The sequence below is a fragment of the Sceloporus occidentalis genome, unplaced genomic scaffold (assembly GCF_023333645.1).
Source record: "Sceloporus occidentalis isolate IW3139 unplaced genomic scaffold, rSceOcc1.0.p SCAF_54, whole genome shotgun sequence".
Lineage (NCBI taxonomy): Eukaryota > Metazoa > Chordata > Lepidosauria > Squamata > Phrynosomatidae > Sceloporus > Sceloporus occidentalis.
The window spans coordinates 1,671,047-1,693,760 of record NW_028317034.1 but is presented as its reverse complement, the minus strand read 5'-3'; the positions used below and the strand labels follow the sequence as shown (position 1 = coordinate 1,693,760).

The following is a 22,714-nucleotide window of genomic DNA, read 5'->3' as shown; positions in this document are numbered from 1 at the left end:
TAGTAATGATTGTGTGGCCAGGAAAGGTCCAGGCTGTAGAATAGTGTTATTGTATTGTATCTGCATAGAATAGTGTTATTGTATTGTATCTGCAACAGAGCTTCACCATTTCCATTGTGTGACCCGTGACGGTAGGCGATATGTAACAAAACCTAGTTAATAAAAGAGTACATCAGAGAAGAATGACATGAGATGAAGTGTCTCTCTGTCCCCTTTCCTTTAGTACAGAATGGCCTCACAGCAGTCTCAGAAACGTTGACTTGACAACTTGACAACAAAATATGGGCACAGACTGACCAGATGTCCAAATGCCAAAAAATGCACACCTCACAAATGTGGCCTTTTAGCCCCCGAACAACCCAACAAACACATGCATGTGGGGTATCACTGTGCTCAGGAGATGTTTCTGAACACGTATTGGAAGCGGTAATTTCACACCTGAAGTACAATGTGTGTGAAAAAAAAAATAAAAAAATTTACTACCATAAAGTTTGACAAAGGCTGATGGTAGAATTAGTGCGTGTAAAGGGTTAAAATACCAGCATTTGAAATACCCTGGGGTGTCTAGTTTTCAAAAATATATGGTTTGATGGGGTAAATTGCAATGGCCGGCTCCAAAAATGTCCCAAATACCACATGAGGCAAAATGACCAGATTTCGGGGAAAAATGGTTTTGAAATAGCAAAACGCTACTTGTATTTATTGCCCCATTGAAAAAAACAACAACAACAAAAAAACATAAAAACATTTGGTAGAATGTTTGAGAATTGTAGAATCTATTTAGCAGTTTTTTTCATTCGTTTTTGCAGATAAGTAAAAGTTTTTTCAAATAAAAGTGAGAAAAAGTCCTTTTTTAACCGAAAATCACCATATTATATCATATTTTTAATTGTAAATGAATTTATATGATAGAAATAATGGTATCTAAAGAAAGCCCTGCTTGTCCTGAAAAAATATATATAATGTGTGTGAGTGCAGAAAGAAAGAAGAAAATTACAGCTAAACAGCAAGACTTAAAGAAGTTAAAAGAGCCTTTGTCCCAAAGTGTACTACGTCTAAGAAACAGTCTTGTCATTAAGGGGTTAACCCAGACTGAATTGTAGGCATCCTGTAAATCTAACTTAGAGGAGATGTGTCCTTCTCTGAGTCTGTTAATTCAGGAACTAAATGCTGGGGATACTTGTTTTTTATATAGTGCTACAGATATACAATCCTATCCAATCTGATAAGGTCCCCCAATGTTCATTGGGGACCTTATCAGATTGGATAGCAGAGGGGTGTGTTTCCATTACACATACACCTCTACTAGTTTGATTACATGCTATTGGAGACCTAGTTATTATGAAACCAGGCCCCTTGCTCTGGACATGGAAAGGAGGGCATCGGGGGGGCATAATTTTGACCTACTCCCCTACACAAGATTACTTAAGGCCTTGGCTTCAGTCTACCATGCGGTTACAGTTAAGGCTTACACCTCAAACATAGAGCTGCTTAGCGGGAGGTAGACAGAGGAGACCCATGACCATGCCAGATAAGGGACAGTGGGGCGGACAGGCGGCTAGCCAGCTTAACATTATTCTGTACGATGCCTTGATAAACCTGGCGTAATGGTCAGATGTCCCAAGACTTTTGTCCATAGTGTGCATATGTTACACATCATCTTAGTAATAATATTTCTTCCTGTGATGGATCTGAGCAAAAAATAATCTGAGTATATACTATATATACTATAAGTTTTTTACACTCTACTGACACACAAAATAATGTACATTTTCATCAAATACAATTAAAATACCTTCCTTATGCCTAAAGCATGTGAAATATTTGTATAATAAAGAAAAAATTCTTACATTCTGTAATAAAATATATATATAGGGCCAAACACAAACTTCGTATCAGGAACAACACATAAATATGTGCGTCAAAAATAGGCAGAGTCACTTAGATGCAAACAAAGGTAAAACATTTAATACGAACAAAAATAGAAGAAGAATATTAAAAGTAGATAACAAAAATAATACAAAACGAGTCTTACAAAACCTTGGAGAGGAATTTTAGTTCATGACATCTGTCCTATGCATTCCTGAGGATGGAGGGAGGGAGTGTTGGGACGTGAAGAGTACATGGATGGCAAGTACATCTCCCCTCTACCTCTCCTCCTATGCTTCTCCAAGGCCTTAACTTATATACACAGTTTGAATAATGATGTCAGTCTTGTCAGTCTATTGGTCTTCACCTAATTGGGTAAACATGCTCACTAAGATCTTTACACGTCGAGACCCTATTTTAGGTGGTGGCTGTACGCATACTGTAATGCCCTTTTAGAGTTACAACTATACCCTGCATTAGCAAGTTACTATCCTATCTATAGAATGCCTGTTCAGCAAATCCTTCATTCCATATCTTAAGGTCAAGGAAACCTTGAAGCCTATCATTGAACTATTGCCTATACCAATAATTATATATGGTCCATTTCTTAATTGAGGTTTATTAGAATCTTTTACACATTCTTACAGCAATGTGTTTAAAGTTTTCAAGGCTCCAGCAAACAGCTTTAGAAATTTACCGGTATCGGCAGTACAGTTTTTTTTTAATCTGCAGACGATTATGTACTGTTTAAGTAGTAGACACACCTACAATTATTCAAATGTGAATAAATATGATCTATGGAAAGTTGACTGAGTAAATATTATTCAAACAGGAATAGTTTCTTTTGCAAAGCTTTCCTCAATCAGTGGTTTACTGTAGAGTTAAAGCAACATTTGCCTCCATTGTTTGACAAATGTGTGGGCATTTGTTCAAATATAGAAGCCTTGTCAGTCTCCTTGTGCAACACATAGTGTTTCATAGTGTACAGGACTACTAATTAACTCCATGACTGCATAGACCAACCCCTAGCCTCCCAATACAGGGCACTACTGGTTCATTGATATGCATAATCACAAGTAGGGGGAAAAAAGAAAAGGCAATCAATATATGACCAAAAGTAGGTAGACACCTGATCATCACACCTATATGAGCTTGTTGGACATCCCATTGCAAAAGGACCATGAGGTTACACAGGCCTCTGCTGAAGTGCTTTCTCGCACTGTATACCGGCGACTGATGCCAAGTACCAGGATATGATGTCATATATCAGTGCTCTACACTGAAGCTGCGAGCTGACGGGCCAGAGTTCCATAGCCGCAGCTAGGTAAACCCTGGTCCTAAAGATTGAGTACATAATAAAACCAGGTTTCCCAAATGAGCTCCCTGTCAGGGTTTTCACCCTTTCCCTGGTCCTCTTGCTTCTGATACTCATCCTCACCTCAGCTGAAGTAATTTGCACCTAATTACTTCCCTGGTTGCAGCTAGGTCCCAGTCAGGCGCATTGAGCATTTCCGTGTATGTGGAGCCCCCATAGCCGGCTAATTCATAGAAGTCTGGTTATGGCAGACCAGATGGGGTTTCCCATTCACCCTTTGCCCCCTAATGAGCACAGGGTGACTTAGACATAAGAAGGGACTGGACAGGCAGGTAAGGAGTCTCCCCAAGAATCCATCAGTGCCCCCCTCTCAGGCATACCCCCATGAGTCCTCAGACCATGGCAGTGTACAATATTAGACTGTGTAGGGTTTCATTGTGCTGTGTTACAATGTGCTTGTGTGTGGGGGTTGTTAGCATAAAGTGTTGAACAGTGTGTACCGTGATGGTGTCAATGTATAGTGAAGAGTGTAGACTATGTTGAGTGTCATTGTACGGAGTGAACGAGTGTGTGGAGGTATCAGTACACAGTGTGTCAGAACGTGTGTTATAGTATGGTGTGTGTTTGCATATTGTGTTAGAGTGACTGAGCACTGAGCATTATTGCCTGTGTCTGGGTGTGATGCACCATGTGTAGCTGCCTCAGCTGCAATAATTGCTCTGCTCCCTAAACTGTATAGCTTCTTCACTGCTTGATCGTCACTGCTAGGCTTTAAAAATATTGCCATCTGTGCAAAAGAGTGGGGGGCAAGAGAATATGCTTGCCTGGGATGCCACTTGGTCTAGGACTCACCCTGTTGGGGGAATTTGTGCCCTTTCAGCCAAAAAAGCCACCAAGCCCAGACTCGACTTCCAGAACCCAAATTGTTATTTGTCACTTCAGAGAACGTTTCTACTGCTCGAAAGCCCAGTGGTAGCGTGCTTTCTACCACTGTAGCTGACTTTGCACATTGTCACCAAACTCATTTCATGAAGCTCCCGTATCACAGTGCTTGTGTTGATGTTGCTTCCAGAGGCAGTTTGGAACTCTGTAGCAAGTAATGCTACAGAAGATAAGTTATATTTAGCACACAACAGACCCACTCTGTGAGTGTGGTAGTCTATAGCTTTGTGAGTGAGCTGTTGTTACTCCTAGACACTTACACTTCAAAATAGTAGCACTTAAAGTGGAATGTGGTAGCTCTAGCAGGGTAGATATTGACTGGAAGAACTGAAAACCCACCTGTTCAGGGAAGCGTACAACATTCCTTCCCAGTACTCCCAACCATTATCATAATCAAGACATCTGAACAATCAACAGCTTCAACACATCATCGGAACCAAATCAACTCATCCCCATCCAAGCAGTCCTCTCCTATTGTCTCACTGCCCCCTCAACCACCGACTAGATTGTAAGCTTGCAAGAGCAGGGCCCTCTTCACCAGTTTTCTATAGTAGGTGTTATTGTATGTGTTTATAAATTGTTCTTCTGACTGTAACAGAGCTGCGGAATCTTCCAGCGCTTTACAAATAAATGTAATGTAAATAAATGTAATGTAACTGCCGCCATTTTGGTGGAAATTCACGCAGAAGTTCACGCAGGAGATAATAAGGGCATGGACAAGAGCCTTAGTGGCATCCTGTGTTAGGAAGTGATGCATGCAGGCAATGTTTTTAAGATAGAGATGGGGTTGAACGAGAGGTCAGAGTCAAGGGTGACACCAAGACAGCGATCATGAGGAGACGAGGAGATGGCAACATTAACATTAAGGAAAACTGATGAGGGAATCTTAGCATTGTAGGGAGGGAAGATGAGAAGTTTTGATTTGGAGAGATTGAGTTTCAGGAAACATGCAGACATCCAGGTAGACAGACGCACGGCAGTTAGTGACATGATTTAAGACAGAGGGAGAGAGATCAGGAGAGGATAGATAGATCTGGGTGTCATCAGCATACAGGTGGTATTGAAAGACAATATTTTGCCATGCGAGGAAGTGTAAAGAGAACTGAGCCTTGGGGGACCCTGACTGAGAAGGGGGGGAGGCGTTAATGGAGACGGAGACACTGAAGGTATGATCAGAGAGGTAGGAAGTGAACCAGGAGAGATCAGTGTCATGGAGACCAAGAGCATGAAGTTTGAAGGAGGTCCACAGTGTCGAAAGCAGCAGAAAGGTCCAGTAGTATTATCATGGAGTTGTGACCCTTGGATTTAGTAGTGAGTACGTCATTAGTAACTTTAGTAAGGGTGGTCTCGGTGTTGAGGGCGAAAACCAGATTGAAGAGGGTTAAGTAGGGAGCTGGTCATATAGTGTCATATAGTTTGATAGAATCCCCAATATTTATGCCGTACATAGGTGCTTTATGAATAGTATTCTCTGGGTATGCACTGAATTCTTGCTTTGCTTTATGTATTCATTGGTCTTTAATATTCTAGCAGCAACCCGGGAATCTGAATGTGTATGCTTTTTAGGTTGTGCTCTTCCCTTTTTGTATATGGTGTTCCTGGTTATATTTGTAGGTTTTGATCAAACCTTATGGTTGAGCAGCCCCACCTGTGACACAGATGCCTCACTAATGGTTGCCAGAGAAGGCTTCAAATTGCATGAGCGTCTCATTGGGTAAAAATTGCAATGCAGTCCCACTGATTCAGCTCCTTGGTAAGCGATTTTGTCATGTAAAATTAGATAGGACTCTCCAAGCTTGGGGTACTTTGACATAGTGGCAGGCTAAGCAATATATGGCCATATGGTGTGATGGAACTCCCAATACTTATGCCTTAGATAGGTGTTTTTTGAATAGTATTCGCTGGGTATGCACTGAATTATTGCTTTGTTTTGTGTTATTACATGCCAGTCAGTTAATGTGATTTACTTACTGCAATAGCTAATATGTGTATTTTATGTATCTCCTCTGCAGGGATTGTCTTTTTGTAAATATGAGTGCCCTTATATGTATGATAGTTTGGTGTGGTGTAGGGGAGTGTGGTATGCAATAATTGACCCAAGGTATTAATATGGGGACATTTAGTAAAATCAAATTTCCTCTTAACAATCATTTTTAGACTAAATATATTTTATATTTAGTGTATTTATGAATTATATAATTATTTCTATGGATATGCACCTATATGCATGAATGTCCCCCATATTTACGCTAAGCTTGCTACAATGATGTATTTTATCATATGGAACATAGATATGCTTTATGAAATAACTGGATGCAGACTATTGAGTGATTGTTTGGACTTGGGGTATATAAGGTAAGACAGACCAGTAGTATGTATGCACCATGAAGAAGCCCCTTTTTGGGCGAAACGTGCTGTGCATGTGTGCTGCCTGGGATCAGCAAGTGGAGGCAAAGTCTTTTTTGTGTTCTAAAATCAGCAGGCCTGTGATTCTCTATTTCCAAAGCTGTTTAGTGAGTCCTGAGAGGAGTACTTATAACACCATCTTGTAAGAATTAGGATTTTAATATATTTTATCTGTGATATTAAAAAAACAGTTTCGATACTACATTGCCTGTCTACCTTGAGGTTCATCTGTATTCAGAGCCGGCCTTAAGTGTTCCGGCACCCTGTGCGAACTACTCCTCTGGCGCCCCCCCTCACTACCCCCCCTCTGCCCCTTCAAACTACCCCCCCGTGCCTTCAAACTACCCCGCTCTGCCCCTTCAAACTACCCCCCTCTGCCCCTTCAAACTACCCCCCTGTGCCTTCAAACTACCCCCCTCTGCCCCTTCAAACTACCCCCCGTCCCTTCAAACTACCCCCTCTGCCCCTTCAAACTACCCCCCCTCTGCCCCTTCAAACTTGAAGATTACAGAGGACCTTTCTTACAGCAACATAAGTATATATATTTTTATTGTGTATTCACTTTTTGGTGGTGTGTTATACCGTAATAATTTCTTATTCTCCATATATTGTTTTCTTTTTACTTTTGTATTTACAGTGAATGGGGGTAGTCTCTGTTTAGGATTGTAGCATTCACATTTTAAAGCACATTTTCTCTTTTTTTCTGGCTCCGATTTCTATATTCATACAAGATTTGTGTTGTACTATGGTCTTGGATACAAAGAAAGTATATACAGTAATAGTTGTAAAGATTGTAAGCTTGCGAGTAGGGCTCTCTCCACCTAAAGTATCGGTTTGTTTTAGTCTGTCAATTCTAGTCTTGTCATTCTCCTTGAATATACTGTATGTATTGTAAGAAGCGTTGTGTAAATTGTTGGCGCTATACAAAATAAATTATAGATATAAGTAAAAAAATATGCAACTCCTAATCTCTTTAAGATAGAGAAAGTATGAATAAATATGTTGCAATCAATAGTGAATCTATCCCGTCAAAGGAGCAGTTTACTGTCCCCGAAGAAAGAAAAGAAGAACCCATACTAAAGTACTCTGTAAAATGTAAGTCTTTAAAGTAACTCAAAAAATGTAGTCATGGTTTTTTTTTTTAAACTAGCATATGCTCTAAAGATTTTCTACTGTCTTGAAAAGGTTGAACTTAATGGACTATATAACGAAGGGTAAAACTGATGATAGAACCCTCTGTCAGTGTGGATCTAAGCAAGGTTCCAAGATAAGCAGAGCAAGGGGAAGCCAGCAGGAACAGACAGACCAATGAACAAATGTTTTACGCATATTTGGAGGTTTCTTGTTCATTTTCATTTGTTTAGTAAAGATTTGTATGAATACACACATTAGGCAAAATTTGTTCAAATGAAGGTTTGTGAGAATCTAAAAGCACAAGTCTAATAAACATACATTAAGAACAACATAATGCCAGTTTGTATCATGGTTAAATAATATATGTTCAATGCATCATGCATTTATGTCTATATTCTTTGTGTCTATAGGATCATGTAATCTAAATTGTGATTTCTTGGATTCAGTATATTCAACAATGCCATATAGTACCATCCCCACTACCAGAATACACAATAATATCGATAGTTTTATATTGATGCTTAGAAACGAGCTGTATCCAAAAGATAAAAAGTATCCCAAGGATTTCCATAGAAGGTAGTTAGCAAAAGCTGCCTCTCTGTTGTCATCAAAGAGTGTTCCGTAGAGAGCTGTACCAAAGTGAATAAATAAATTAATTAAACATTTAACTTTGTTGCAAAACACAGTTATGGTAGCTCATATTCTATAAACATATAAAAGTGAATAAAACTTTATTTTTAAATGTTTACATCAGTTAATCTCAGTTTTTTGCCAGTTGTGAAAATACAAAAAGGCACTAAGCCCTCATTTCCATGTTTTAAGTTAGCAAACCACAGCAAGTTACTTTTATAGTACCAATGTATTTAAATAGTAAGAGTAAATAAAACATTAACAGTAATCTGCATCCAAGGTCCATAATTATGTATTTTGTATGTTCATTTTTTATGGAATAAGGAAGTTTCATGCTTGATCGACAGCCCATTAGCACTACATCAGTGTCCTTGAAGCAGCCCACCCAGAGGAGGCACCAAACGTACTATAACTGATTTCATTTCTCATTGTTCTGTATATGTATTAATTGTCTCTTGTCTGGTAACACATGGTATACCCTGCTAGTTTTATTAATAACGAAGAGGAACATATTTTTTTACAGATTGTTCCGGCATCAGATGCGAAATACCTACTCAGTCCTCCCCCTGCCCTTACCCTCCATCTGACTCTGCACCCTCTCATACACTGAACTCTTCATCCTCTTCAAGCATGCTACCATAACTTCTATCTTGAAAAAACCCTCCCTGGATTTGACTAATCTCCCTACTTCTTGCTTTCAAGCTTCTTGAATTGTCTAAACTCAACTAATTAAGTTTCTTGACCCTCAATCTGGATTCCATTCTCAACATTCTACCGCCCTTAGTAAAGTTACTAATGACCTACTCATTCCTAAATCCCAGGGCCATTACACTACGCTAATCCTACTGGACCTTTCTGCTGCCTCTGACACTATGGACCATCCTTTTCTTCTTCAAACTCCTCATGGTCTTGGTCTCCATGACACTGCTTTCTCCTGGTTCACACCCTACCTTTCTGATCAAACCTTAAGCATCCCCCTCTCCAGTAACACCCCCCACCTTAGTGTCACCCTTCATAGCAGTTCCCCTACTTACATCTCCTAACTCATCTCTAAATATACGGAAATTATGGAAATACACTCCTGCCCGCTCTCTTCCCTTATCCAATGATCTCCATTTGTCTTCTCTGATTTCTAGTTCTCATGAACGTTTGCAAGATTTCTCAAGGTCTCCACCTATCCTCTGGAGTGTCTTCCCCGAGACTATCCAGCTTTTCCCTTGTCTTTGGTCCTTCAAGAAATCTCCCAAAACGCACTACTTTAAGGAAGCCTATAAACTTATATGTTAACACCCTTATATGTTAACATATATGTTATATGTTAACCCTCAATATTCTTTCGCTCACCTTTTCTAGTCCCTCTAATGCATTTCTTATAATAGTGTGGCTGGTCCGTCCCTAACAGCGACACTTTTACCTCTTGTGTAATACACCCTAAATCTCTAGATTGTAAGCCTGTTTGAGAAGGACCCTCCTTACCTGTTGTTTCTATAAATGTAATTGTTATGTTACAAACTACTTATCATGTCCTACTTATCATATCACAAGCTTCCATGTACCCACAGGACGGTTTGGGAGACACATGGCTCTAGACATGCTTTAGCACTGAGGTTGGCAGCCTGTTGATAGAATTGTGGAGAAGCTGGGTTATTTTAGTAAGGTTACTAATTCAAGAAATTGAACAAAGGAAGAGTAAAGGGTCTACGTCTGTATCAACATATCAGAAAATAAGTGGCAAGAACAAAGAGAAGTTATTATGTACTTGTGTATGTTGCAAGAGAGAGATTATGCAGCTTCAAGTATGGTTACATGTTGACTGTCAGAATGTTTATTGCTGTGTGTTTTAATGATGGAACTTGTAAGAGTGGTGGATTTAATTTTCTTTACTCCAAGAATGCTAATTATAATGTATATAATATGTTTGCCTACATAGGTGGTATTTGCCTTTAAATATTTACTGAGTTTGACTTCAACTAGTATCCCCAAATCGTTCTAAAGTGATGACTTCCCTCAGTCTTACCCAATTTAGCTGTAAACTAGCATGTGTTGTTACTAAGCAAATGCATAACTTAACATTTATCAGTGTTGAATCTTATCTACAAGTTTTCTGAACAGTCTCCCAATTCAAAGGATTAAAATTAACCATGTCTAGGTTTTTAATATACAAGTTAAGCAAATAACCTACAAATAACCTGTGGTATCGATTCTGGGTCTAACATATTAAACACCTAGAATAAGGGTGCACCAGGTAGAAATTCAGTCTGATAATTGGGTGAAGTGGGGTGACAATTGTCAATAAAATCTTGAAATAGTAAGTACTTGTCATACACTGGTTCTGAGACTTTTCTTCACACACTCTTTTAGGTCTTTCTATAGCACCTTCTTACACCATATTGTCTGTACTTCAACAACTTTCAGTTTCTTTTGCAACATCAGAAACTAGCTCTTCTCCACATCCTCATGGGCTTTTTCATCTTCTTTTTTCTCTGATCATGTATTAAAGCTGCAGTAATGCATTTACCATGCAATATTATGCTACATTCTTACATGTGGCTCACTACCCTACACTACCTAATTAAATATGTTGTCTCCATCTTTGTCCCTTACAAGCTGTAATTGATAGTAGAAGGCGCCATAAATCAACCTACATGGTTATTCGAAAGATTTGTATCACTTTTCAGCAGGCCATACCTAGATTTAATCGATGCCTTGATATTTTTTTCAAATTTATGGTGTAGCATTTTCATTTTTAACTTGTTGATCACAACAAAACTTTCCACCAATTTAAATTGCTTGTGCATTCAAACACACGCACACATCTAAATTCTGTTGTGTTTTGAGAAGTTAAGAACAAGCTATCCAATGTACCCAGTACTATGGCAGTGTGCCATCTGACTATAAGAAGCCATTATAGGAATTATCTTAGGCTTTTCTAATTATACAAATATGCTATAAATTGATAATATACATATTAAAGCTTAAAAATTACGTTTTTGATCTGAGAGCTCATTTGTTTATTACCAGCGATACTAACCATTTACTAGTGTTTGCCAAACAGCATCTCCAATGCCCCATAATCCAGAAAATACAAAGAACACGACTAGTTGGTCAGACAGAGGCTTCCACAAAAATAATGCTGTTATGCTGATAATGTTAATAACTGCAGCTAGAAGCAAGCACACAAATATAATTATGTATTATTTTGAATAATAATATGATAACTATAAAACTGGTCAATTCATTTATGTTCTGCAAAGAAAAGGGGAAAATATTTTTTCTTGATATCTGACAAGTTTATTGCCTCCTCTTTGCATTTCACTGCACTTCTCATGATGACTAAGAAAGTTATGTATGTATGCAGCAAATTGTGATGGGGGTTGTCTGGCTAATAAAATTGTGTTTAATCATACAGATTTTTCAAACTATGATTTGTCTCTTATATTTGTGGTGCACATATATATATCTCAGCTACCAAATAGAGTAGTAGTGGGACTAGTTCTAGTAGATAGTTGACAACTAAAGGGACAGTGGTTATAAGCCAAAAGCAGCGCTTACCTAAAAAAAAGAAAATAATCCGACTGGCGTATTGACAAAGCTTCCCAAAGAGGTAAGAACAAATTGAAGTTGTTGCTCCAAATATAATAATCACATAACCAACAAACTGTATTCCTAAAGAACAGGTAACATATGACTAAAAGGTGAAAGAAAAAATATTGTTAGTCTATTATCAAAATCAGTTTAATTTGCTGGGATGGGCTATAAAGCATTAACTGTCCTTTTACAACTGTATAACTAAATGGGAAAGAATTAGGGTGGGCCCTTTGTTTTTTCAACTTTTAAATATTTTTTTGTATTTGTATACATATATAATACAGATCTCATTTCCTGGCACAAAATGTTAGATAAATTAGAGGAGGGCAGGACATCAGCCTAAAAAGCAGTGTAAAAGTGTTTATTGAGGTATATAGCACCATCATGTTCTACAAAGCTGTACAATGATTGTGCTGTAAACGTGTGCATGTATATTTTTTAATCTAATAAAAAAAAAACAATAGTATGCAATGACTACCTACGTCTTTGTATGACATTATGGACTGCATCATTGTACGGTATATGTAAATCCCTGACATCCTTTTAGAATTTTTATATTATGTTTTACAACAATTCTAATCTATAATCTACCAAAGATTCTGTAAATTATGCCATATATTAAGGTAACCAAGAACGTCACTCAGAATAATATATACGAAGGAATAAAATACAGCTAATATTGTTTGTACATAGCAAGGAAAACTAAAAGGGATGCTGTAGAACTCACATTACACTCACCTGTGTATAATCACTCAAAATAAACCCTTGTTCAATTCCTGAGTACATAGTCAAAGGAATTAAAAGGCATTGACGTTTATCCTGGAGATGTTTTAATGTTACCAGGAAATGGGTAAAAATGTTTTGAGTGGGCTCATTTTTGTCCATTTTATGTTGAAGATCGATTGGATCCAGAAAACAAGCAACCAACAAAACTGCTAGAGTACCACATCCTTTCAAAGAAAGCATGGAGATATAGTTACTGGACAGAGGTTAGTGGACAGTATTTTTAACTATGAAATACAGATCAAATTCATCGAAACACTTATAAGATTGCATAATATTACTTTAAAACCTAAGATTTTATAAGAATAGATATACTAAAAGGTATACAAAACCAGAAGAATATAATTTTAGTGATTTAACCACGTTAAACCTTTGCAACTCTGCTAAGAAGAACTTAACATTATTATGGATCTGCTTTTTTGTGAAAAAATACAGATAATTGTAAAGGGGTTAGTGTTTTTCTCTGTTATGCCTGCATATTCAACTGAAAAAGTAAAGTAATTAAAGCATTTTCTTTACCTGTATATATACCTAAAATTACGTACATTAAGAAATGCTGTGATTTTGTTGCCATTGGTTCCGAACTGCTCGTGTTCCCAGTCTTAATTAGGATGGCAAGAAAATCACTTGATCCACAGTTTGTGTTGTTCAAATACTTCAATGGCTCTAAAAAATTGAAATATGGTTTATTTATAGGGGTTGGACATAAAAACATAGCTAATATAGGAGAAAACCTAGTGGATGCTACTACTACCATGGGTGGTAGCACTGGTGTTACAGCTTTTCCATTACAGAGTAGTGTATTGTAGCCTAGGTCGTTTTAGCCTAGGATAGCATAATGGGAGCAGATTGTCACAATGGGCAATCATGACCTCCGGAACACTGCAGTTCTACAGGCCATCCCCCTTGTACCTGGCCAAGTTACTATGGAGATCTGCTCCATGGTTTTACTAACATCATAGTCTTATATGGTGGCCTTGGATTAGACCTGAGACAGCATTCAGCATAAAATACACCAGTGTTGTTTCCATTTACATATTTTATATTAGAGCAGGTCTATGAACCAATCCCAAGAAGATCCACTTAAGGCAGTGGATAAATCAGAATTTAAGGCATACAATTAAATATTGCATTATTAGTCTAAGTCATTATCAAAGTATGTGTGACTTTCTTTAAGAAAGTACACTAAAGTTTGAAATTACTAAACTAAAGAAATTAATGGCAATAATTTGTCTTAACTGTGAAAGGGTATTCCATAAAGAAACAGCACTTACCATTTTCGGCAAAATTTAGTATTAATGAAGATATAAGATTTCCCCAAATTCTTGATGACTGAAATATGAGGAAAAATATTCCAAAATACTGGTTTATAACATGCATCTTTACTTTTCCCATTTCCTCTGCATACTGTTTTGCACTAAGAGTGAGGTAGGTGCATTTTGCCGTCCAGAATGGACTGCCACCTAAGCCGACCATGACAGACGTTGGAATCAAAGTGTACCTGGGAAATAATTATTTATTTTTAGAACAAGAGGGTTATTTTACAAGGGTGTTATAATTAATATATTTCCATTTCCTGTCAGTTCTAATTTTGTCCCCAGTTCAGAAAGTGCTAGCCCTCCCCTAACTTCCTGACTTCATTCTTTGGGTACATTTTTTCAAAATGTATCCTTTGATCTTCACTGACTAGAGCTCAATGCCCAATGGGACACTGTCTTCTATAAAGGTGTCTCAACAACATTTGATCAGAGTTACTATTCTATAAATACTGAACAATGTTACATTACCATTTTGGATAGAAGTTTGCCAATGTACAGATGATGTAAAAACACATAGCGATTACAATTGTCAATTTACATCCAAGCTTCTGTATAGCAAATGGAGTAATGAAAACAGAAGAAAAGATTTGGCTTCCATATATAACACTTAGAGAAATGGCTCCCATGCCTTCATATGGATTTAGACTACTCTGTGAAAATAAAATCAACATTAAACATCATTAACATTACAATAAACTCAACCCTCAGCTGAATAAGTTATTTTTAATCCTTAACTGGAACGAAAGATAAACATGAATTTAAATAAAATTGGAGTTTTTCAATTGCGGACAAAGCAAACAAACTATACAGTGCCCTCCACAAATATTGGCACCCTTGGTAAATATGAGCCAAGTAGGCTGTGAAAATATGTCTTTATTGTTGAACTTTTTGATATTTTCTTCAAACAATACACAAAAATACTCTGCTCTCATGGATATTAAACAATTGCAAACGCAGGTTTTTCCCCAAAAAAATAATAAAAATGTTAAATAAATGAGCCACATTTATCGGCATCCCTATGAATTAATATGAGAAAAATATAGTTGAAGTATATCCCCAGCGGTATATTAAATTTTTTAGTATGCCTGGGTGACTAGGAACAGGAAATTGTTCAACTGTGAATTTCTGTTTTCACAGGGATATAAATATTAGGTAACACATAGGGCAAATTCCCTTAGTTATGCATCACAATGTGTAATAGGAATATAGCAGTGATGTTTGGGGAAAGGTTGTTGAACTTCACAAAATGGGATTTCCATTTCCACCATCAGGGGAATAATTAAGAAGATCCTGAAGAAGAACTGAAAATGTTATGAATCAATCTGGAAGAGGATGTGTATCTATATTGCCTCAACGCACTGTGAAGAGGATGGCCAAAAAATCTCCAAGGATAACAGCTGGAGGATTGCAGAAGTTCGTTGCATCTTGGGGTCAGAAAGTCTCCAAAACTACAATCTGATGTCATTGACATCATCACAAGAAAAAAGCTTCTACTTTCATAAAAAAACAAATTCAACCATCCTTTAGTTTGCCAGACACTACTAAAACTTTAAATTGGATTGGATTCTATGGGCAGATGAAACCAAAATAGAGATTTTTGGCAAAAACAAACAAACAACTGAGGTGGGTTTAGAGCACAAAAAGAGGAAGCTATATGGAAAAATACCTCATGCCCACGGTTAACTATGGTAGTGGCTCTTTAATGTTTTGGGGCTGTTTTTCTGCAAGAGGACCTGGACATTTTGTTAGGATACATGGCATCATGGACTTATGGACATATATTGATTTCATACCTCAAAATCCACAACCAAATGGTTTAATAACAACAAATCAAGGTCCTACCATGGCCATCCCAGTCCCCTGACTTGAACCCATAGAAAACATGTGGGGTGAACTGAAGAGGAGAGTCCACCAGTGTTGATATCAAAATTTCAAGGATCTGGAGAGATTCTGTATGAAGGAATGGTCTCATTAGGCATTATAGGAATAGACTGAGAGCAGTTATGTTGGCAAAGGGAGGTTGGGACTATTGACTAAAAGGGTGCTAATAATTGTGCCACACAAATACTTTTATACACACATAAAAATACATTTTTAAACCTGTGTTGTGTTTGCAATTGCTATATTTGTATTTTTGTGTATTTCTTTGAAGAAATTATCAAAGGGACAATTTTTGCTCAGAATTCTTTGCTCATATTTACCAAAGGTGCCAATATTAATGGAGGACACTGTATATAGTATGTGTTCACCACTTTAAATGCCTGGGTACAGCCAAAAAATAAACAGTTATTGTATTAATGTATAGTATGTATAGTAGTTCAATTAGTAACTTACCTGCAAAGTTTGGAGGCCACCAAAAGCAATGAATATAAGTAAAAATCCAAAAGCAATTACAAATATATTCTTCAGGTGACTTATTTCCATGTTTCTATAAAAATCACAAAGTAGAACTCTTGTGTAGGATTACCTCTCTGGTGTCATACCATAGAAAAAAAATCAGAAACTGTATAGATCAGATTTGCATTGTGATCAAAATGTAATATAAAGAGCACAAAAAATATTTTATTTAAACATGACATTATTTATACTATTAATACTAGTGAATGTACCCTCTTATCAGTTAAAATGACAGCCAATGTTTAATATTAATACCCAAGCCCCATCACAATTCTAAATTCTACATTTCTAAATGTGATCTTTGCTGTAAATTGAATTAAAAGGTGCTGTTCTACCCAGACAACACATTATTTTTTAGCACACATATTCATTTTTCCATTTCAAAGTAATAACTAGAATACTAAGTTATTAAACTTTATCAGATCTGTCACTATATTCTTTCTTTTGAAGAAAAGAGGAGATCCTTATCTCTGAAATTTCTTTAATATAATATTTAGGGTCCCCTTTAAATGTATGGACTCAATTGCAATACAAAAGAAAAGAAATAGGCTTACCTAAGGTTAGTTCTTATTGGTAAATTATTTCCTTATTTCAGAAGAAGAAAAAACATCCAACATGAGATGTTTCTTAACAGATTTTAACTGTGTGAAATAAAGTTCATCATTGTCCACATAGCCTCTGGAAATATTCTGTCTACTAATGCCTTGTTTCCTTCTCAGGATATATAGAGTTATGACACATAGGGTAAAAGTGTTAAAGGGTTGTTTCTTATTGTAAATATAGAACATACTGTACAGCCATAGAGTGCAATAGATATATCAGAAAATTACGTAACCCAAGTTAGTTTTAAATTTCATTTAATGCAGAAATGTGAAGACTGAAATCTAAACACATCCCCACACAGAATAAAATAAGGAAAATACTAAGTGTAAATATAATTGACAGTATTATTTGATTGTAATTTTTTTTAAATCATCATTATTATTCTGTTTTTCTTGCATAAAAGAATTGTCCTTTCTATGCTTCTGTTCTGATACATGTAAATCGTGTTGTAATTAATCAACTAGGTCTTTTATTCTTAAGGTACCTGGGTGAACATCAGTTTGACTACTTCAGGTGCTAATTAGCCCATCTAGTGACTGCCATCATGCACTATGTGTTTTTTTTTAGGTTGATTCACTAACTGGAAAGTGAACAGAAGAGCTTGCAGGAGGGTTAAGGTTCTAAAACCTTGACCGCCCTTTAGAGATACAAGGTCCAATGCCTTTGAGTCTTTGTTGCAGAAAGAGTTTAGCTAACGTTGTATTATCATTATAAATAGACTGTGTAAGTATCACAGGGCAATGTAAATAATATGTTGTAGATAAAGGGAAATCAAACAATAAATACATAATACATATGGCATTAATACAATTTGTGAGCAAGATTGCATGGGTCCGGGTTTGTCCATGGGACCCAGGTCGCAGTTTGAGGGGGTGGCTATTTGCCGCCCCAAGGCATGTTCTTTCCACATACATTCAGGGAGAAAGAGAATCGTCTCTGCATGTCTCTTTCTGCACAAATCTGCATTATTCTACCTTTTCTGAGGAGTTGCACCAGGAGCCAAGATGTGCTGCAGGAGAAACAGTGAGACAGGAACATAGCAGGATCACATAACACAAGATTATCGCCCAGCGGTTAAATGTGAGGCTGCTCACAGCTGGAGGAAAGCTATGGCTGAGGTAAGGGGGAGTGAGTAGGCAAAAAAACAGAAGAAAAAGAAGAAAAGAACAAGAGGCAGGAGAAGAAGACAGGGACCTGGAATCAGTCAGATCAGAAGGTAGAAAGACATGAGAGTGTTTATTAAATGCAAATTTACAGAATTTTGGCAAATTTAGCAATTCATACAAAGCCACAAAATCAAGGCCAGACTACCTGCGAAGCAGGAAGAAACTAAGCAAGAAGCTTTTTTTGGCCCATACTTTCATGCATGGGTAGAATCAATGTACTCAGGAGATGTTGCTGAACACATATTGGGGTGTTGTTTGGCAGTGACATATACCGGGAGCAGTAAATTTATACCTGAAATAAAATGTGTGTAAAAAAATAAATAAAAGTACTACCATAAAGTTTGACAAAGGCTGGTGGTAGAATTGGTGCATGGAAAGAGTTAAAATACTAGCCTTTAAAATATCCTGGGTGTCTAGTTTTCAAACATATATGGTTTGATGGGGTAAATTGAAGTGGCCGGCTTCAAAGATGTCCCAAATAGGATATGGAGGCAGTATGACTATATTTGAAAAAAAAAAATTTTTAAGTAGCAATATGCTACTTGTACTTACTACCCTATAACAGGCATGTCCAAAGTCAGGCCCGCGGGCCAATTGCGGCCCGCGTTCCGGACTGATAAGGCCCCACAGATAAGTTGCCCAAATATAGATCTTACGGCCCCCCCAGTGAGTCCCCGAGCGCCGCTTAGGTCTCCTGGGATCTCTCGCCGCGGGACTTGACGTCATCAGCCGGCACAGGGAGAAGAAAAGCCCAAATCTCGCGAGATCTCGAATGTCGTGAGATTTGGGCTTTCCTTCTCCCTGCACCTCCACACACAGCCACAAGGGCGACCATTAAGGGCTATTGAAGAAGAAAAAAAATTCTGCCTACCAAACACCTTGACAAGGAGCAGTAACTGCACAGACAACACTGACAGGCAGGCAGGGCTGTGCAATCAGGATACATGTATAAAGCAGACAAGGGAGCATATAGGAATCTGTGGTAGCAAGCTGTCATACCCTTCATTAACCCCGTGACTGTGCTATAATTCCATTATCTGATGACCTAGTCTATGTGCTGCAGTCCAGATCTCAGTTTCACCCTTCACATTAGTGCAGGGAAGTTTTTTTCAATTAAGATACATTGTAAAATCTCAGTTAATGTCAGCTGGTCTAAATCTGTTATAAATATATTTGAACACATGTATACTTGGTGTTATGTTCCTGTTTACATTTTTTGAGCTTAAAAGTTAACAGACAACCTTTATTACTTTGTGTAATGTACTTCACAATGTTCCTGACATATTTCAGCTTCCTGTTTTTTTTATATTAAAGGCAGAGTGATTTAACACCTGTTTAGATTTGTCATCCAAGTCACAAAATGAAAAGTATGCCGTTTTCAATAAACTGCATAAAATAGTTAATTTGCATTTAATTTTAATGGTTCAAAGAATGTCAGGCAAAATGGTCGGCCCTCGCACATGTTCACTTCACCAAATCTGGAACTCTTCGAAAAAAGTTTGGACATGCCTTCCCTATAACCTGCAAAAAAACCATAAAAACATTGGGTTTTATAAACTCGGGACAAATATTACAATCTATTTAGCAGTTTTTTTCATTCGTTTCTGCAGATGAATAAAAGAATTTTCAAATAAAAGTGAGAAAAAGTCATTTAAAAAAAAAAAAAATCACCATTTTATATTTTTTATAGTAAAAGAGATGATATGATAAAAATAATGGAATCTAAAGAAAGCCCTGCTTGTCCTGAAAAACAATATATAATGTGTGTGGGTGCACTAAATGAGAAAACTACAGCTAAACAGCAACACTGCAAAAATGTTAAAACAGCCTTTGTCCCAAAGTGTACTAAAAGTAAAAGACAGTATTGTCATTAAGGGGTTAATCATGATATAATATAATAGATGTGGGCTTAATTTTGGTGGGTATGGTTTTGCTGGGGGGAGGGTAGCATTTTGTCCTCAGACCCAGGTAGCACAATGTCTTGGGCCTGCCCTGTGGGCAAGATATTAACAAGGTCGGTTAAAGAATGGGATTTTGTGGATGAGGTAGAATATAAGAAATGTAGAGTTATTAAATATGTGTACCTGCTCCATTCTCGTTAAAAAAAAAAAGTTATTTAGTGTATAGTTTAGAGGGACATTTAGTCCAATGATACATGGAGATTTAGGTTAATTGAGGTGAGGTAATAGTACACTGTGTGCAGTTTCCTAAATCCCTGCTACAAAGCATAGAACAACCCAGTTCTCATATGACAGAAATAAATGCGTGTAAATGCATGCACTGCATACGGAAACCCTGCATAAAATGTATTACTCATATTATTTTAATAACGTGGCAGAAGCAAGTATTTGATCTTATAAGTTTGTTTGCACACATAAATCGGACTACCTGGAGTTAGAAATTCAATTGTAACCACAACTTCTCTGGGTCCCCCCAGGAGGCTAGTTGAAAGTGCTTAGTGTGATATCTGCTTAAAGTACGCTGTGAGTGTTTTAATATGCAATATTAAAAGAAAATAAGAACTTATCTTAGGGAGAAGCTAAAGCTACAGATCAAACCACAGAAAAGTGACAAAAGGGTCTACCAAGTAAATGACATCAGGAGAGGGCAGATACTTGCCATTTATCCTAATCCCTTTTAGCTGGGTGAAACTTCTAACTTGTAAAGGCTGGAAAAACTGCCTAAGGTCAAAAAAAGCAATTTCCACAGAAAGGCTAAAACGCCAGAAAAAACTCCAGAAAAAAACGCCAAAACGCAGGAAAATGCAGTGGCAGTTTTCTTGGCGTTTTTCATCAAGAAAAAAAACGCCGGACAAAAACCCAAGTGGAAACCTAGCCTAATAGTATCTTCTGCAAAATGCATACTTAAGCCATGTCTTTAGTTACCCTTTCAAAGATACATTAATACGAAATGTAAATTCAACACTGAGTTCTTAAGGAATTGTTTAATATTCACTATAAATAATAATTTAAAATGCAATGTACATCAATATACAAAGTATATACATTAATACATAAAATAAAAGCAGTTTGGTAAAACAAGTCTATTTTTCGAACTGACAAATGTATTTGTTTAAATCTACTTTCCTTTAAAGGGTACTTAGAAAAATATAATTAATACTACATTCACCTGTAACATTAATATCACATTAACTCAATATCGTTATTAAGTTTATTAATTTCACTTTGCACTCAGCCTTGGAACTTATAGAACACATTTTTGAATTAATATATGAAAAATATTTGGATTCATGATTGTTTTCTAGGATTGCATCTTATTCTTAGGTGTTTACTATGTTTTTTTAGTACAGTGTATTTTTGGCATTATTTGCAATATTGCATTTAATACATTAATAAAATACCGTTCAAACTACATTTCTCTGTGTGCTTTATAAATAATTTACTATATGTAGTCACATTTAGTTTGATAAGTGTAATTATTATTAATAATAATTCAGTATTTGTAAATTTGTCTGAATTGCAAATTTACAGCATTTTGGTAAATTCGGCAATTCGTACAAAGCCCCAAAAACGAGGCCAGACCCCCCCCCCCCCACGAATTGGACAAAACCAAAGCAAAAAGCTCAGAATGTTTGTCCGAAATTCATGGGCCATTTCACTCACACTCACTTTCTCATACTCATTTTGTTCACGCTTTCTAAATGTTTCCCTACGTCCGCTTCTGCTAACCACTTCCCCTTCTGCATTTTCTGCTCTCTGCATCTTCTCTCTTTTATCTTTGTCTGTATCTCTGCAGACATAACCCGATGGAAACTTCCACCAAAAAATATTGCCCTCAGTTCAAAATGACAACACTTTCAGTGATTTCCTCTTCCCCCCGTTTGCAGGGCCGGGATGAGAAGGTCACAAGCGCCACTATTTCTGTGGAACTTCTGCCCAGTAATGTCCGGGGAGATGGGGACAAATATAGCAGATATGAGAAGATGCAGAGAGCAGAAGTGGTCAGCAGAAGAGGAAGTGGTCAGTGGAGACGGTAGGGAAACATTTAGAGTGAATGTGAGAATGAACGAGAATGAGAGTGTGAGAGCATGAGAGTGAATGTGAGCACCGGGCCAACATATTGAAATCCGAAATTAAAAATCCCTATGGCCGAACCGAACAGGCAGGGAACGAAATTCATTGACCAAAAACAAATGTGCCAGAAAAATGTGTCTGAATCACTTTTGGCCCATTTGCACATGTCTAATAATTAGCATTAGCACATGACACTTAATGAACAGACACTGCATGTTACATAATTTTTATATACTGAAAAAGAAGAAAATATACATTCTCTTCGGCGCACAAGAAGCCTAAAAATACGGTATAAGTTATTGGCAAGTGACAACCGTACACAATATAAGTTAATAGACAACAAACTTCTTATATAATTAGAACACCATAAACATTATTTGCATATACCACTCCTGTAGCATAAAAAAAATCACACTGTATATGTTATGGATCAATTAAAAACTAAACAGAATATACTGCATATAGAGTACGTAAAGTGACCAGACCACACACACTCCATTTTTTGGCCAAGGTGATTGTTTACCACGC

At 37.1% G+C, this 22,714-nt stretch overlaps 1 protein-coding gene across 1 annotated transcript; it reads right to left on the bottom strand.

Annotated features, from left to right (window-relative positions):
• Positions 1 to 8,041: 8,041 nt before the first annotated feature.
• Positions 8,042 to 16,410, bottom strand: LOC149288021 (N-acetylglucosamine transporter UNC93A-like). The gene is made up of 7 exons (XM_089492158.1): positions 16,321 to 16,410; positions 14,455 to 14,636; positions 13,942 to 14,168; positions 12,623 to 12,834; positions 11,849 to 11,984; positions 11,328 to 11,459; positions 8,042 to 8,295 (listed from the first exon to the last, which is right to left on the bottom strand). The coding sequence occupies exons 1-7, from the start codon at positions 16,408 to 16,410 to the stop codon at positions 8,042 to 8,044; spliced, it is 1,233 nt and encodes a 410-aa protein (XP_089348284.1).
• Between the last annotated feature and the right edge of the window lie 6,304 nt (positions 16,411 to 22,714).

Bases quoted from the DNA above. Each gene is read 5' to 3' on its own strand.
- LOC149288021 (XM_089492158.1), bottom strand. From the start codon at position 16,410: ATGGAAATAAGTCACCTGAAGAATATATTTGTAATTGCTTTTGGATTT. The intron at 12,835-13,941 runs GTAAGTGCTGTT...TTTCTTTGAAAG, and splicing joins ACTAAATTTTGCCGAAAATG to GATGTGGTACTCTAGCAGTT. The intron at 8,296-11,327 runs GTTAGTATCGCT...ACTTTGGTACAG, and splicing joins TTGGCAAACACTAGTAAATG to CTCTCTACGGAACACTCTTT.